Raw genomic sequence first — 13,486 nt, forward strand, 5'->3', positions numbered from 1 at the left:
TAGTGTTGCTGTCACTGACTTTAGTAGGTAGAATTCTCAGGCAGAAATCAGAGCAACCTCAGAATTCATTTGTATGGCCTACATAGCGTTTCTATTTTTTGAAGTTGGGGTTTGTAGATTTAATGCTTATTAAAATAGTTTTAAAAGTCAGCTTCTTGTGTTAAAATGTAACTGGCTTGATCTCCACATGGGGCCACTAACAGGACTGGGAAACTTGGATCTGCAGCACAAGCCTACCGTCCAAGTGAGACACCTAACAATAGCTGTCATCTTTCACAGAAGAAATGGACAACTTGTCTATGCTTAGGGATTTTCCTTACTCCTGTTCCTCTTTCTTCACTCCTGTTCCTCTTTCCTCCAGCAACACCTGTATAGGGACAAAAGTAATAAAGTGAAATGACTGTATCTTTCCCTGTTGTGTTTTTTTTTTTTTTTTTAAAATAAGGAGCTAGGATACCCTGATAACAGAAGGCACCAGCCCCTGGTTAAATGAGGTACTAGAGGACGTGGAGAGAAGTTTGGTACAGATATTTTCTACTGATGTCCCTCGGATGCTGCAGTACTGCTTCTGCTCAGCAGTGGAGGTGCTGGATGCAGACTGGCTCCAGCAGACCTTTGTAGGTTTATGCATTATCCTACAGCACACTTTTTTTTTTTTTTCTGGAGGATTGATTGTGCTGCCCTTTTCCAGAACTACGTGATTCTATAGAAACCAGCTTAGATTTCTCAAGTAATCCCCAAAAGTAGTTGGTATGCAGAGCCTTGATGCAGAATTGCTATGTTTAGATTGCATTGTACCTGAGATAATAAGTTCTTCTAGGCTCAAGCTGTGTCTGCAATTAATCTATAATAGAGGTAAACCAATTTACAAGTAATTGAGAGTTGGTTATGGGTATACATCCGTGTGTCCCATATCCCAGCTTCCCTGTCAAATTGTCCCCACAATTCATTTTCTTGACATTATCAAAGAGGCCAACCCTGTTAAGAAGATATGTGTTTTTTAACCTTGATTTAAAAATATTTTTTGGAAGTAATTTTAATGTTTGTATATTGCAATGGTTTGGAAAACTGCTTTGCCAAAATAATAATAATGACTTCAATTTCATTTTGTCACAGGCTGCACAAATGTAGAGACGTGGGCTTTAGCATTAAATCTAGTGCTCTGACCCTGCAAGTGTTTGGCATTGAGTTTGATGTATATTTTATAAAGTGTTTCCATGATTAGTTCTGTTTTAGGATAAGTAATGTCTTAAGTTTAGAGACTGAAATGTATACAGTCTAATACATATGCTTTCTAATATACATAAGTGTTCCTATTCTCTCAGTATGGCTGATTTCGTAGATTTGTGGTGGCAAAAATAAAGAGTAGAAATGGAGGCAGGAGGAGAACGTAGTTGTGTTGAATTATTAAATAAATAAGGTATCTAACTGTATTCCATTACCTTGCTAAGTCATAGAGCTATTTACATAGTAGTGGATCTCACAATCACGAGTGAAAACTGACAAGATTTTTCTTTTACATAGTGTTTCATAAGCACCTTGAAAAATGTGTTGAATTTCAGTCTCCACAAAAGCAAACGGAACATCAGTTCCCATGAATCACCAGAGCAGAGCAGCAGGAATCCATTCCAAAGAAAACCCAGCTGGATTCATTACACGTATGCTGATGTGTTTTCATTTGCAATAGGCAGCAAAGTTACTGTGCTATTACAGTAAGCTTTAGAGCTGGGTAACACCTATCAAGTGACTATCATGTTTCCATGCATAGATAATGCAGATGAGGTAGTATGATGCCCTTGATTAATGAAAAATTCCCGAAATAAACTTTACAAATCCAAAGGCAGCTGCATCTTTTCAGGGGAACTGTCCACATAAAAGAGGACTCTGTGACAAATTTGCCTCTATACTACTTACCTGTACCCAAAATCTGTAGTACTGAAGAATAACAGATGTTTTGTAACTACACAAAATACTAATATATCTGTTGGTTATTTTGGAAATAAATAATAATTTCTTCTCAGAGCTTTCTCTATGTAAACCTTCTTGTAGGTAGAATTTTGGCTTGTATTCTGCATATTTGAAATACACTGTATACATTGCATATTCTTATAAATATTGTATCACCTTAACATTTGCTCAGTTAAAAAACTGCTGAATATGGTATATTAGTTAGTAGTGTTCTCTGTAGTTAAATTCCTGTTGTTCCATTGCTGATGCAAGAGTTAATAGATCAAATTTACTTTGCTGACATTTTTATGTTAGAGCAAAGGAATTCTGAAACAATATTAAATCTCTTGCTCTACAGTACTTACGCTTTATGAATAAACCACTGCAATGATACAATTATTTGATATTAAAGACTAGATTATATTTAAGTGTTTCTTAACGAAAGAGTAAATTCGGCGATGTGAGTGGGCAATGCTTGGGAAGAAATTCTCAGTGACTTAAAACAATACTCTTTGGAATGGGCTGTTTTGGAAAGCAGAGGGAAAATATCCTCAGAAGTTAAAGGAGTTGTTTCAATGAGTAATTATAATTATGGCAGTAATTAATAATGTAATTGATGTCAGCAACCTTGGGGAAAAATTACTCCAGAAGCAGTACTAAAATCCCCAAATTATTTTAAATATGTAGCAGTCAAAAAGATTATAACTCCAAACTGAATTTTTCACTTATCACACTCAAAACGGTAGCCCAATCAATTGTAGCAATGTGCAACTGCCTCTCTTGCAATCCTTTATGAAATACAGGATCTTGAAGAGAAAGATGGTGCTATGCAAAGCTGCTGCTGTATTTCCCCACAGGATTTTGTGGTCTGTAGAGCCCTCATGGAAGGCCTAGTTTCCGACAGATAAGGATTCAGTACCACCATAAAGATGTCAGTAGTTGAGTCAGGAATTGAAGTCTCCTGAATGCTAGACTTAATACTAATAATTTTTTTTTTCCCTTTGGACAACTGTATCCACAACAAATTTACAGTAGACATCCTTTAGCTACCGAAAAATCAAAATACCTTTCGTGTAGTGGGTTTGGTGTAGTACCACAGCTGGCCTGTATTGAGGTTCAGCAGGTTGATTGCTTTTGAAGAATACCTGAGAATGTGCTAAAAGCCCCATCTAAATTAGAAGGGCACAGCTGTATTACCTCAGTGCTGAACCTGAAATAATGTTCATGATATTATTAGCTCAGGTGCAGCATCAAAGTTATATCTGTGTTCTTTGCTGGGCTCACAGCAGACAATCTTTTGTCTTCTAAGTTATGGCACAGTCATTTCTTTAAACACAGGTCTGGAAAGCTCCTGTTCAATCAGCAAACATATTAAGACATTAAAAGTACTAGAAAGTTTGCATGAAAGAGGTAATTTTAATAAACAGAAATAGTAGTGTTTAGATGTTTCTTACTCGGCCTTGGCTCTTGTGGCCAAGCCTTTTGAATGTGATAGTCAGGACTGAGGAGTATGAAACCTAGAACAATTGAAATAAAGCAATCCTTGGCCTTTTATGAAAGCTGAAATAAACCTAATTCTCTGTTATATCAGGAGTAACTATTGCCTTTTGAGTCTTTTCCAGTTTCCCAGCTGAGAATCAGTTCAGTCCTAAAGAAGAGACATGCAAAGTTGTTAACTTACATAGATTCCAACTTCATTTGTCACTGGAGGCTATGTAGTCATAGGTTAGGGTCATTGCATGGTTTAGTTGCATTTAACTTAACATATGTTCAGTTTAGAAATTTATTTTGTCTTAAATTCTACCAGTTATGCTGTCATTAAAACAATTTTACTTATGGTGTTCTTGGAGAATAAAGACCATCTGATTGACATAGCACTCACTCCTGCTTAAGTTATCGTGATCTGGCTGTTGGTTAATCACGTCTTATGCTCTTAAATCAGAAAACCACCTATTTATTCTAGAATCTACAATATGGATTTAAAAAAAGGAAAAGGCATGGAGGAAATAATGTTCTTATACTGACAACAGTTTTTGCAATAAAAATTGATTTTATTATGTAGGAATGGTCAATGTAGTAGTCTGTAGGCCAGATCTGCTGCGGCTTTGTCAGTGTAAGTATGGATTAAGTCCATCTGTTTCATACCTTTTGTGTGGAAGCTGAAGTATTACACATGGAAATTAAAGTTTGATCTGCACCACTTATAGCTAACTGAATCAATACTCTTTGGCTGGTACTATTTTTGAGGTTGTTCAGAAATATCTTTTAGTAAGCAGTTTTCATGTAATCATTCTGCATTTAAAAACATTGCCAAAGGTTTTTGAAAATGCATGGTGTATACATGTGTCTCATTAATCTACTTCAAAGTTTAAGCTCTGTAACCTGCTTTTGCTAAACCAGTGCCTCATAACTGGAGCAGTTGTTGAAACATGGATATATACATAGCATCCATATGTATATATGAATATATACATAGCATATATCCATGAACCTTTCCTTTTCTCCTGCTTTCTCAATCTTTCTTCAGATACAATAATACAAAGCTAGGTGTAAAAAAGCTGATTTGTTTCAGGAGTAGGCAGAATGGGAAATATTTCACAGGGTCATAGAATCATTTCAGCTAGAAGAGACCTTTAAGCTCATCGAGTCCAGCCTTTGTCCCAGCCCTATCGACCACTAGACAATTTTCCTAAGTGCAACATCCACTTGTCTCTCAAACCCCTCCAGGGATGGTGATTCCAGCACCTCCCTGGGCAGCCCATTCCAATGCCTGACAACCCTTTCAGGAAATAAATTCCTCCTCATACCCAGCCTGAACCTCCCCTGGCACAACTTGAGGCCGTTTCCTCTTATTCTATTGCTTGTTACTAGGGAGAACAAACCGACCCTCGCCTCGCTACAGCTTCCTTTCAGGTAGTTGGTAGACAGCAATAAGGTCTCCCCCGAGTCTTCTTTTCTCCAGGCTAAGCAGCCCCAGATCCCTCAGCTATTCCTAATATGAGATGTGCTCCAAATTCTTTACTGGCTTCGTAGCCCACCTCTGGATCCTCTCTAGCACCTCAATGTCCTTCTTGTAGAGAGTGGCCCCAAACTGGACACAATATTTGAGGTGCAGCCTCACTAAAGCAGACTACAGGGTAATGATCACCTCCCATGCTGGGTATTCTCCTGTGCCAGGTATTCTCCCAAACCCTGGGACTTGTATTGTAGTCTTAACATAATTTCTTGCATTTCTTTTCAGATCACAGTGACTGTGAATTAAGTGAATTTCAGATTGACAACACTCTGCAGTATGTTTAGATTCTCAGGGTCATAGCCAGTCCTTGCTGCAGGATACATGGCTGTGAAGATCAAAATGACAGTTGGATTTTCTTCTTTTTCATAGCATTTTTTAAACCAGTGAGCTGATTTAAAGTTCCTGCCTACTGCTGCCTGTAGGATTTTTAGAATGGCCATAGAGCATTCAGAGCTGATAGTAGAAATAACAAGTCTTCCTGTATATCAGTGCTGCTGAAGCCTAGGAACAATGATAGAAAAGCTTTTATTTAAAAAAAAACCCAAAAAACAAAAGCACTTGCTTCAATTACATTGTTTTCAGTTTTTGATTTGTGAAGAAGATACCGTTATTGGCCTATACTCCATAGATCTTACTTGTCCAAAACCCATGTTGGGCACTGTTCATCTAGAGACTTGTTATATTTAGGAGCTGAGAGGAGTTGCTGTTGGTAATCTGAATGATTTTTTGTTTGTTGCAAACTGTACTGAGTTCAGATTCACTTATTTGTGTGAGTTTACAATAACAATACAGCTCAAGGCTAATGAAACTCTTTGTTAGGATCCCTGGAAGTTTTTCTTGGGCTCTGGATGTGGGGAACCTGGCTGTTAGATCTTTACACTGTAGAAATTTTTGGTAGCAAAATGTATCCTAATTTTGTTCTAAAATAAGGGTCTCCTAACAGAATAAGAGGCATCGTGATGGTGTTTGTGATATTCAAAGGAAGACTCCTACAAAGTTCACTTGCAGTTACCGTATCTTTTCATGTTATCTCACATTTCTAATTGGATATCTTTGCTAGGCAGTAAGTCTGATTATAAGAAAGATGCAGGTTTTCCAGGCAAATTTACTCTGTATTTTTCTATGTCTCTTTTAATGCAGCTGTGCTCTCCTACCTAATGTAGCATGAGGGTAGCTGCCGGCTGCTAACTCCCTGGATTTTGAAGTTTGTCACAGCTGGAAGCTGTCTTGTTGTTTACCCAATTCAAAGAGTAACCATTACTTACTAAAGAGGTACCTTCTGCTAGAAAGTACAGTTTTTTAAAGAAAATGTACCTAAATGTACATGATGTTTATTGTAGAAAATACTGGTTTTGTCTTTGCCTATATGATAAAAAGGTTGGCTTTACACATTGAACTGAAGAATTGCAAGAGCTCTGGAGGTTTACAAACTCTTCCTTCCAAGAATCCCTGTCCCCTGTAATATATTCTATTTATTTTAATAGTTTGATGTGAAATATATCCACGATGACAATAGTGATCAATGCAGGTATCAGAAGACTCTGTCCAGGTTTTATTTTAAAACCTGATGTACTTACAGAGACTTCAGACACCTACAGATTTTAATCCTGATGGAAAATTACCATTAAAGTTTAATACTGCAGTAAAAATAAATCCTAGGGATTTTCTGGAGTCTCTAGGAGTTTAAGCTATGAAGAATAAAATAGCTGTATGTCTTACAGCCTGTAAGAAAAATAATTGATGAAATGGGACTTAAAGTCTGAGAACTCTTTACTTGTCTTATTCTGCCTTTTTGTTCAAAGAGGAATCTGGTCTCCTTAAGTGGAACATGCAGGCTGTTAATTCTCTATTTTCCCTTTCAGTTTGGTTCAGATTGAAGTTCTGTTCCCTTCTCTGCAAAGTTCCGTAATACATCTTTGCCTTCAGTCAGGAAAATGTACTTAGGGCTCACTAGTTGTAAGGATGGTATATCTTTATTAGCCAGAGGACTTGTGGCACAATGTAAGTGTTCTCTCTGTCTGGAGATGGTAATTCTCAGCAACGCTCACTGCATCTGCTGAACAGGCAAGCATGAAGCCATGTCTTATAATCTAGTAATACAACAATGCAGGCTTTTTTTTTTTTTTTGCCCAGTAGTCTGGTCTTTATCACCCAAGGGGAATGGGCCAGAAGGGACATAATGCTGTTGTGCTATCTAATAACATGAAATTCAAAGACTACAGTTTTGCATGTTTAGAGATTAGCTAAAGATAACTCAAAATAGAACTGCCTTCTGAGTATTCAAAGCACTGTGTAATAAAGAACATGCAAGGAGAAATTAATATTATTAAATGACTGTGAGTTATAGGCTATTTGATTATTTTATTCTCATTCCTGAATGGCTACACTAGTCCAGATTGAGCAGATGGAGACTTTTTGCTGGGACATGGTTACTTGTCAACTTCTTTCTGCATCATGTAGAGACTCCATTGACAGATTTCCTCATTTGTTGGTTAGATGGAAGGGGAGATGTAGTTCTATCTTCTGCCTGCTTTTCCTATACCATCTTATGGAGGCAGTATTATGAATGTAATCTTTTCTAGTTTCTTTTTCTTTATCTGAGTAGTGTTTCCCAGCTATCTTTCAAGAATTACAAGCAGCCTATTACTCTTAGCTGAGATTTACAAGTGAGGAGTTGTTCAGTCTTCTTACTGTTCTACTCAGTTGACTCCCCGTCTCCCATTCTTTCATTTTGATTCCTGACAGCTCATGCATTTTTGATGTAGTTCTGTAGATTTTCCCTGAAGTTTTCTTTGTATCCTTGGTTCCATATATTGGATTGCAAACAGTTAACATGAACTAACTACAGCAGGTCTAGAGGAGCTCTTAAGGTGGCATTAAAGTGAAACTGAGGAAGGAGTTTTCCTGTGGCTGTTGTCCTGAATCGTGCTGGTTGCGTCATGAAGAGGGATGAATTGTTTCAAGTGATACAATCATGGCCATACAGATACGCAGATGCCCCATCCAGGTCTAAGTTTGCCTCTGGTGTTACCAGCCTTTAAACAAATTGTGTCAGCATGCTGGTAAAAAAGGTCTAGGTAAAAATATCAAAAGTAGCAATATTCCTTTTAAAGAAAACAGTTTAAATGCTGGATATTTCCATCTCTGGGTAGTTTTCTGATGAACTTGAGGTTGCAAATAATAATTTTGCTTAAAAATAATAGCATGCATTATTTAATGTCTAACTTTTGGGATTGTGATAAAATAAGAAAAGGTCTAAATTGTCTTTATTGTACTTCTCAAAGACAGCAAGTTTCAAATTTCTTTCTTGGGAAGACTGAGGATTTGTATGCTGAGTGTTGACCTGGATATACATATTTTTAAATCTAGGATTTATATAGCTCTAAAAATATGGGTGTATAATAGGAAGCCTGACAGACCCTTTAACTGTGGTGTCACTAATACATTGATATAATTTGTTACCTCAGCTAAGGTGTTTTGCCTCCAGAGGTGGAATACATTTATGTGTGGAAAGGTCAGTTTTAATTAATAAGCTGTTTTCATCATTCAGGACCAATATGAATTGCTTCTAACATTTGTGTGAAATAGTTTTCAATATAAAAATAAAACAAATTGGGCTTTATGTCACATTCATCATCCCCTGTAACCCATTTAAATGTCAAAAAATCAGTACAGACCAAAAGTCTATTTCTAGGAGCTGTAGTAGCCCTATTTATCAGAGTGAAATAAGATATTATCATCCCATTATTCCATCACATGCTTTCCGCACTTGAAGACATACACATTTTTTCTAGTTTTCTGTAACACAGAAGATAGTTTGTTCTATTGTTAAATATTTGTTATCCAAATGGTAAATAGTGAAGTAAATGCTGAGACAATGTCAGAAGAATGAGCAGCTGATAATGTTCTTGTGTCTTTATTTACCTATAATATTGTTTTAATGTATAATGTAATATAGAGATATTAGCATACTTTCTTGTACATTTCTCAAATCAAAATAAATCACTGTGTTCTTCATTTTTTTTTGCATTCTGCAATTTATATAGACAGTATAATTTTATTGGAAAGACCAAGTTTTCAATGTATACACTACCATCATATTTTGACAAAAATGCTGTTGTATAGAAAGTTTATATCATATATTTTATTAGGAAATAAAACACCAGATTTTTAAAAAGTATTATTTATTTAAATTCTTCTGAGTTTTGTTTCCTAAGCAAGCAAAACTCAGATAGTCACATGCCTCTGTGAGTGTATATTTCACCATTCTAATAATTTTCAAGTTTCAAATGTGAGTGGGACTTAACAGTCTCAGAGGTTCTAAGTTCATTTAAGATGCATGAAAATAGGTGGCAAGGTAAAGAAAAAAGATCCCGTTGATGCCCATAGTGAGGAAGATGATACTGAGGAGTTCAGTTCTGGGGAATCCATTCAGAATATATGCATTGGAGAACTCCAGTTAAAATAAGTGAATCCAGCTGAATATCAGACTATTGCATAGGAAAGTGTTCAGCCACAGGACATGCAAGTGCAAGAAACCAGGCTGTGTGGTTTGATACTTGGAGAAGCTTTAACAATTGATGCCATATTATATGCAAATTTAAAAGTAAACTTTGAAAAGAAACAATTCACTTACTGGTGCATATGTTAAATGGTGCAAATTTTGTGTTATATGGAAAAGCATGTGGGTTTATCCTTCTACTCTTTTTAATAGTTTTTTGGTTTATGCTCATGCTTTTTTTTTTTTCTTTTACAGCAACAGGTAGTGCCATAGGAAGTGATGAGATCATAGCAGGGAATGTGAGCAAGTATACTGTTCTTCCAGCTGGTTATTGTGGACAGCCTAAAAAAGGACATCTTATATTTGATGCCTGTTTTGAAAGTGGTAAGCGTTTTCAGCCTTCTTTTGTGTTACAGAGTTGTCAATATATTAACACTTTTAAATCTATCACTCATCTTTATTAAAAATGTCTTAATTCTAAAAAAGACTTGCATTGAATACTACTTAACTCACTGATTCTCTTCAATCAGAGAATGACATAAAATCAGACTGTTCAAATGTAAAAAGGATTGCAAAGTTACCCACAATTACCCACAATGTGCATTTCATCAGGTCCATCTCTTACTACAAGTAGATACATAACTGGATTTTACTCTATTGTTATATAAAGTATTTGTAAACTAGTAATCAAAGATGGGGTATTTAAAATATGTTATTTTAAAATCTAACTTGAAAGTTTACTGGGGAAGTTAACCTTGTAAAGTGCCAAGCCCATCGTTGCACAGTTAGAAGATTTCACAAACATGTATGTGCTATCTTTAAATATATTTTTTTCTCTTTCTTGTTGCCCAATTCTGTATTGCTGGGGTTAATGGAAGTTCTACCTCTGATGTCAGTAGAAGGAGAATTAAACTTCAGGAAGATACTGCAGATTGAAGGGAATTTATTTTTACAAGAGTTATAGTTAGCAAAATAATTTTCAGAAAATTTTTAATCATATATGTGTATATGTACATGGAGTATGTAGGTAAATGTATATATACATATATTTTAATATATAGCAGCCTTTAAGTCGTTGTGTTACATATATGTGTATCTCCATATTTTTAGCTTAAATCTATTATTACTGGCTTACAGACCTACAGAGCACTGTGAAACACCATATGTACAAAAGGCATTTGGCAGGATAAACTAAAGTTTTCAGCATGGTTTATGTAAAATCTTACATATATATACTTTGGTAATGACAAAACTGTTACAGTATCTTGTAAAATGAGCTTTGATGAAAAGTTACATCCCTCAGGGTAGAATACTGGCTGGCAGTTCCTGGGTAAATATTAAGTTGAGTTATTTAAATGCTTTGATTGTATTATGTAAAAGATATAAATGATATTGTGAACAATAAAGAGTATCTTATTTTTAAGATATGCTTCTAAAGGTTCAGACAATAGTTATATGTTTTTAAAAATACTTTGGATGCTACCTTGTAGTAGTTACAGTTTTATGAATTTTTATATCAGAAAATGGCTTGTGAAATTAATCGATTGGTCAAGCTGAGGAATTTACTGTGTTAAGGTGCTCTGCAATGAAAAGGATCGGTAGCAGTCATCAGTGATTTGTGAAGTAATGTGCATCGTTGCATGACGATTAAGCTCCAGCTTTTCAACAATAGGATGGATTGTATTTGTAAATGAAAATTTTTCTTCAGTTCAAAGGTAACATTCATACCTTATATACTTTGACAATAATAGCATGTGATAGAGGCAGATGCTTTTTGAAATACTGTGTTTATTTACATTGTAGCATGATGAGGCTGTGATATTGCTTTGCATATTCAGACTTCAAAATACAAATATGAATAAAATTAATATCTTAATTTACTTTCTCACAGTAATGATGTATTAGCAAGAATGATGGTAATGTTGTGTACACTTCATATGTAAATTCACTTTATCTTTTGTTAGATGTCAGACAAGTAATTGCTTAGAGTACCTTAACTGGTCAAAGCAAATTAACTGAGTATTGGATGTTTTATGAAATTGTTATTAATTCTAAAATCTATTTCCTCCCATTATCCAGACAATAGTATACAATGTTTATGTAGGAGTCTATTGATGCTCTTTGCCTACCACCTTAAAGTGCTAATATCCTATTGGAATTGCGCTTTTCAAATAATAGATTATAAAACTGATCCCGCCTGAACGCTGCATTCAGCTCTGGGGTCCTCACTGCAAGAAATACATAGACTTGTTAGAGGAGTCTGAAGCAGACCAGAGAAATGATCAGGGGCCTGGAACATCTACCCTGCAAAGAAAGACTGACAGAACTGGGGTTGTTCAGTCTGGAGAAGACAAGGTCCTGGGAAGACCTTATTACAGCCTTTCAGTATATAAAAGGAACTTGTAAGAAAGATAGAGAAAGACTTTTTGCCAAGACCTGTAGGGACAAGACAAGGAGTCACAGAATTATAGAATCGTAGAATGGTAGGAGTTGGAAGGGACCTTTAGATATCATCTAGTCCAACCCCTCTGCCAAAGCAGGTTCCACCTAGATCAAGTCACATAGGAATGTGTGCATGGGGGTCTTGAAGGAACAATGGTTTTAAGCTGAAAGAGGGTAAATTTAGATTAAATATAAGGAAAAAAACTTTTACAATGAGAGTGGTAAGACACTGGCATAGGTTGCCCTGTGAGTATCCTGTAGTTGGATATGTTCAACATTAAGCCAGGCCTGGCTTTGAGCAACCTGATGTCCCTGCCCATGGCAAGTCAAATGAACTAGATGATCTTTAAAGGTCCCTTCCAGCCCAAAGCATTCTAAAACGCTGTGATTCTATGAAAACAGTCAATATTAATTTTGTAATAATTTCTAGTTAGTGTTATCTTATAGACCTAAATACACCTGAAGGAAATAGGCTAATGTGATATTGTTGATAGATTTTTTTCTAAGACTTTCTCTGTTATTATAATGTTTATACTAAGCACACGTGTGTCATTGTAATCTAAGGTACTCATACTTAAGAAGTATTACCGATTCTTTAAAGTTGGAGTTTTGTAAGGATTTATTAAATCTTTAAAAATATACACAGTGCAAAACACCCACAAAAATTATACTATACAATGTTTGTCACCCTATATGTAATGTAACTTTGGTAGAACTTTTGATATCTGTTTAGGTAACATTTTCACTGCAAATGATCTTGGTCATAATGAAGCCGTTAGGACAGAGCAAAACTGTCTGGATAGTGGTACCCATGGAGTATTCTTGATGATTTGCTTTCAAAATAAAAGTTATGTTAAATGTAATTCCGTAAGTGGCTTTTCTCTCTTTGACTGCATTCTGTATTTTCTTGAAAGATCTGGTTGATAGAACTGAAAATTCCCTTCTAAACCTGTTTTTCAGTGACTATGATTTTATATTGGAAAGGAATAGAAGTAAGTACCTTTCAGAATAGAGAAAGAGTATTAAACTTGTAGGAAGCAGGAAAAAGATTAACACACACACACATAAGAAACACTGAATATACTTTCTTTTTATAATAGCTGTTATTACTGTGTTAAATGATGTGGACAAGTATGAATTTGTTTGAGGCAGAGGTGTGTTTTTATGTAATCTGACAACCAATGTCCAGTTTGCTGTTTTGAAGTGCCTTACTTTCGGAAAATCATAAAAAATACAATTGAAATGAGCATTGGGATTTCTGTTTAGTTCACTCTGTTACAAAGAAAAATACATCATTTTTACAGTTCCTGACAGATATTTATCTATCCTTTTCAGAGACTTTCACTGAGGAAATTTTCAATGAGAACACAGCAATCCATTCTAATGCTGCAATTTGCTCAAGAAACATTTTCTTTCTATGTAGAAATGTTCTTACCAAAAAAATACATTAATTCATGTCCAGTCCTATAGGAACAGAGAACAGATTATTCCTTTCTTCTTTAACTTAATGGAAAGCTGCTGTCATATATTTCCTTGGCCTTTCCTTCTTTAGGTTAACTAACTGATTTTTTTTTTAGTAG

The 13,486-nt window shown here is 35.5% G+C and overlaps 1 protein-coding gene across 1 annotated transcript in view; it reads left to right on the top strand.

Annotated features, from left to right (window-relative positions):
- AGBL4 (AGBL carboxypeptidase 4) overlaps window positions 1–13,486 on the top strand; it is a 907,448-nt gene that overhangs the window by 5,764 nt on the left and 888,198 nt on the right. The window contains exon 4 of the mRNA XM_062004362.1: window positions 9,720–9,848. Within this exon, the coding sequence (XP_061860346.1) occupies window positions 9,720–9,848 (129 nt within the window). The remainder of the gene's footprint in view (window positions 1–9,719; window positions 9,849–13,486) is intronic.

Source organism: Colius striatus, chromosome 10 (assembly GCF_028858725.1).
Source record: "Colius striatus isolate bColStr4 chromosome 10, bColStr4.1.hap1, whole genome shotgun sequence".
Classification (NCBI taxonomy): domain Eukaryota; kingdom Metazoa; phylum Chordata; class Aves; order Coliiformes; family Coliidae; genus Colius; species Colius striatus.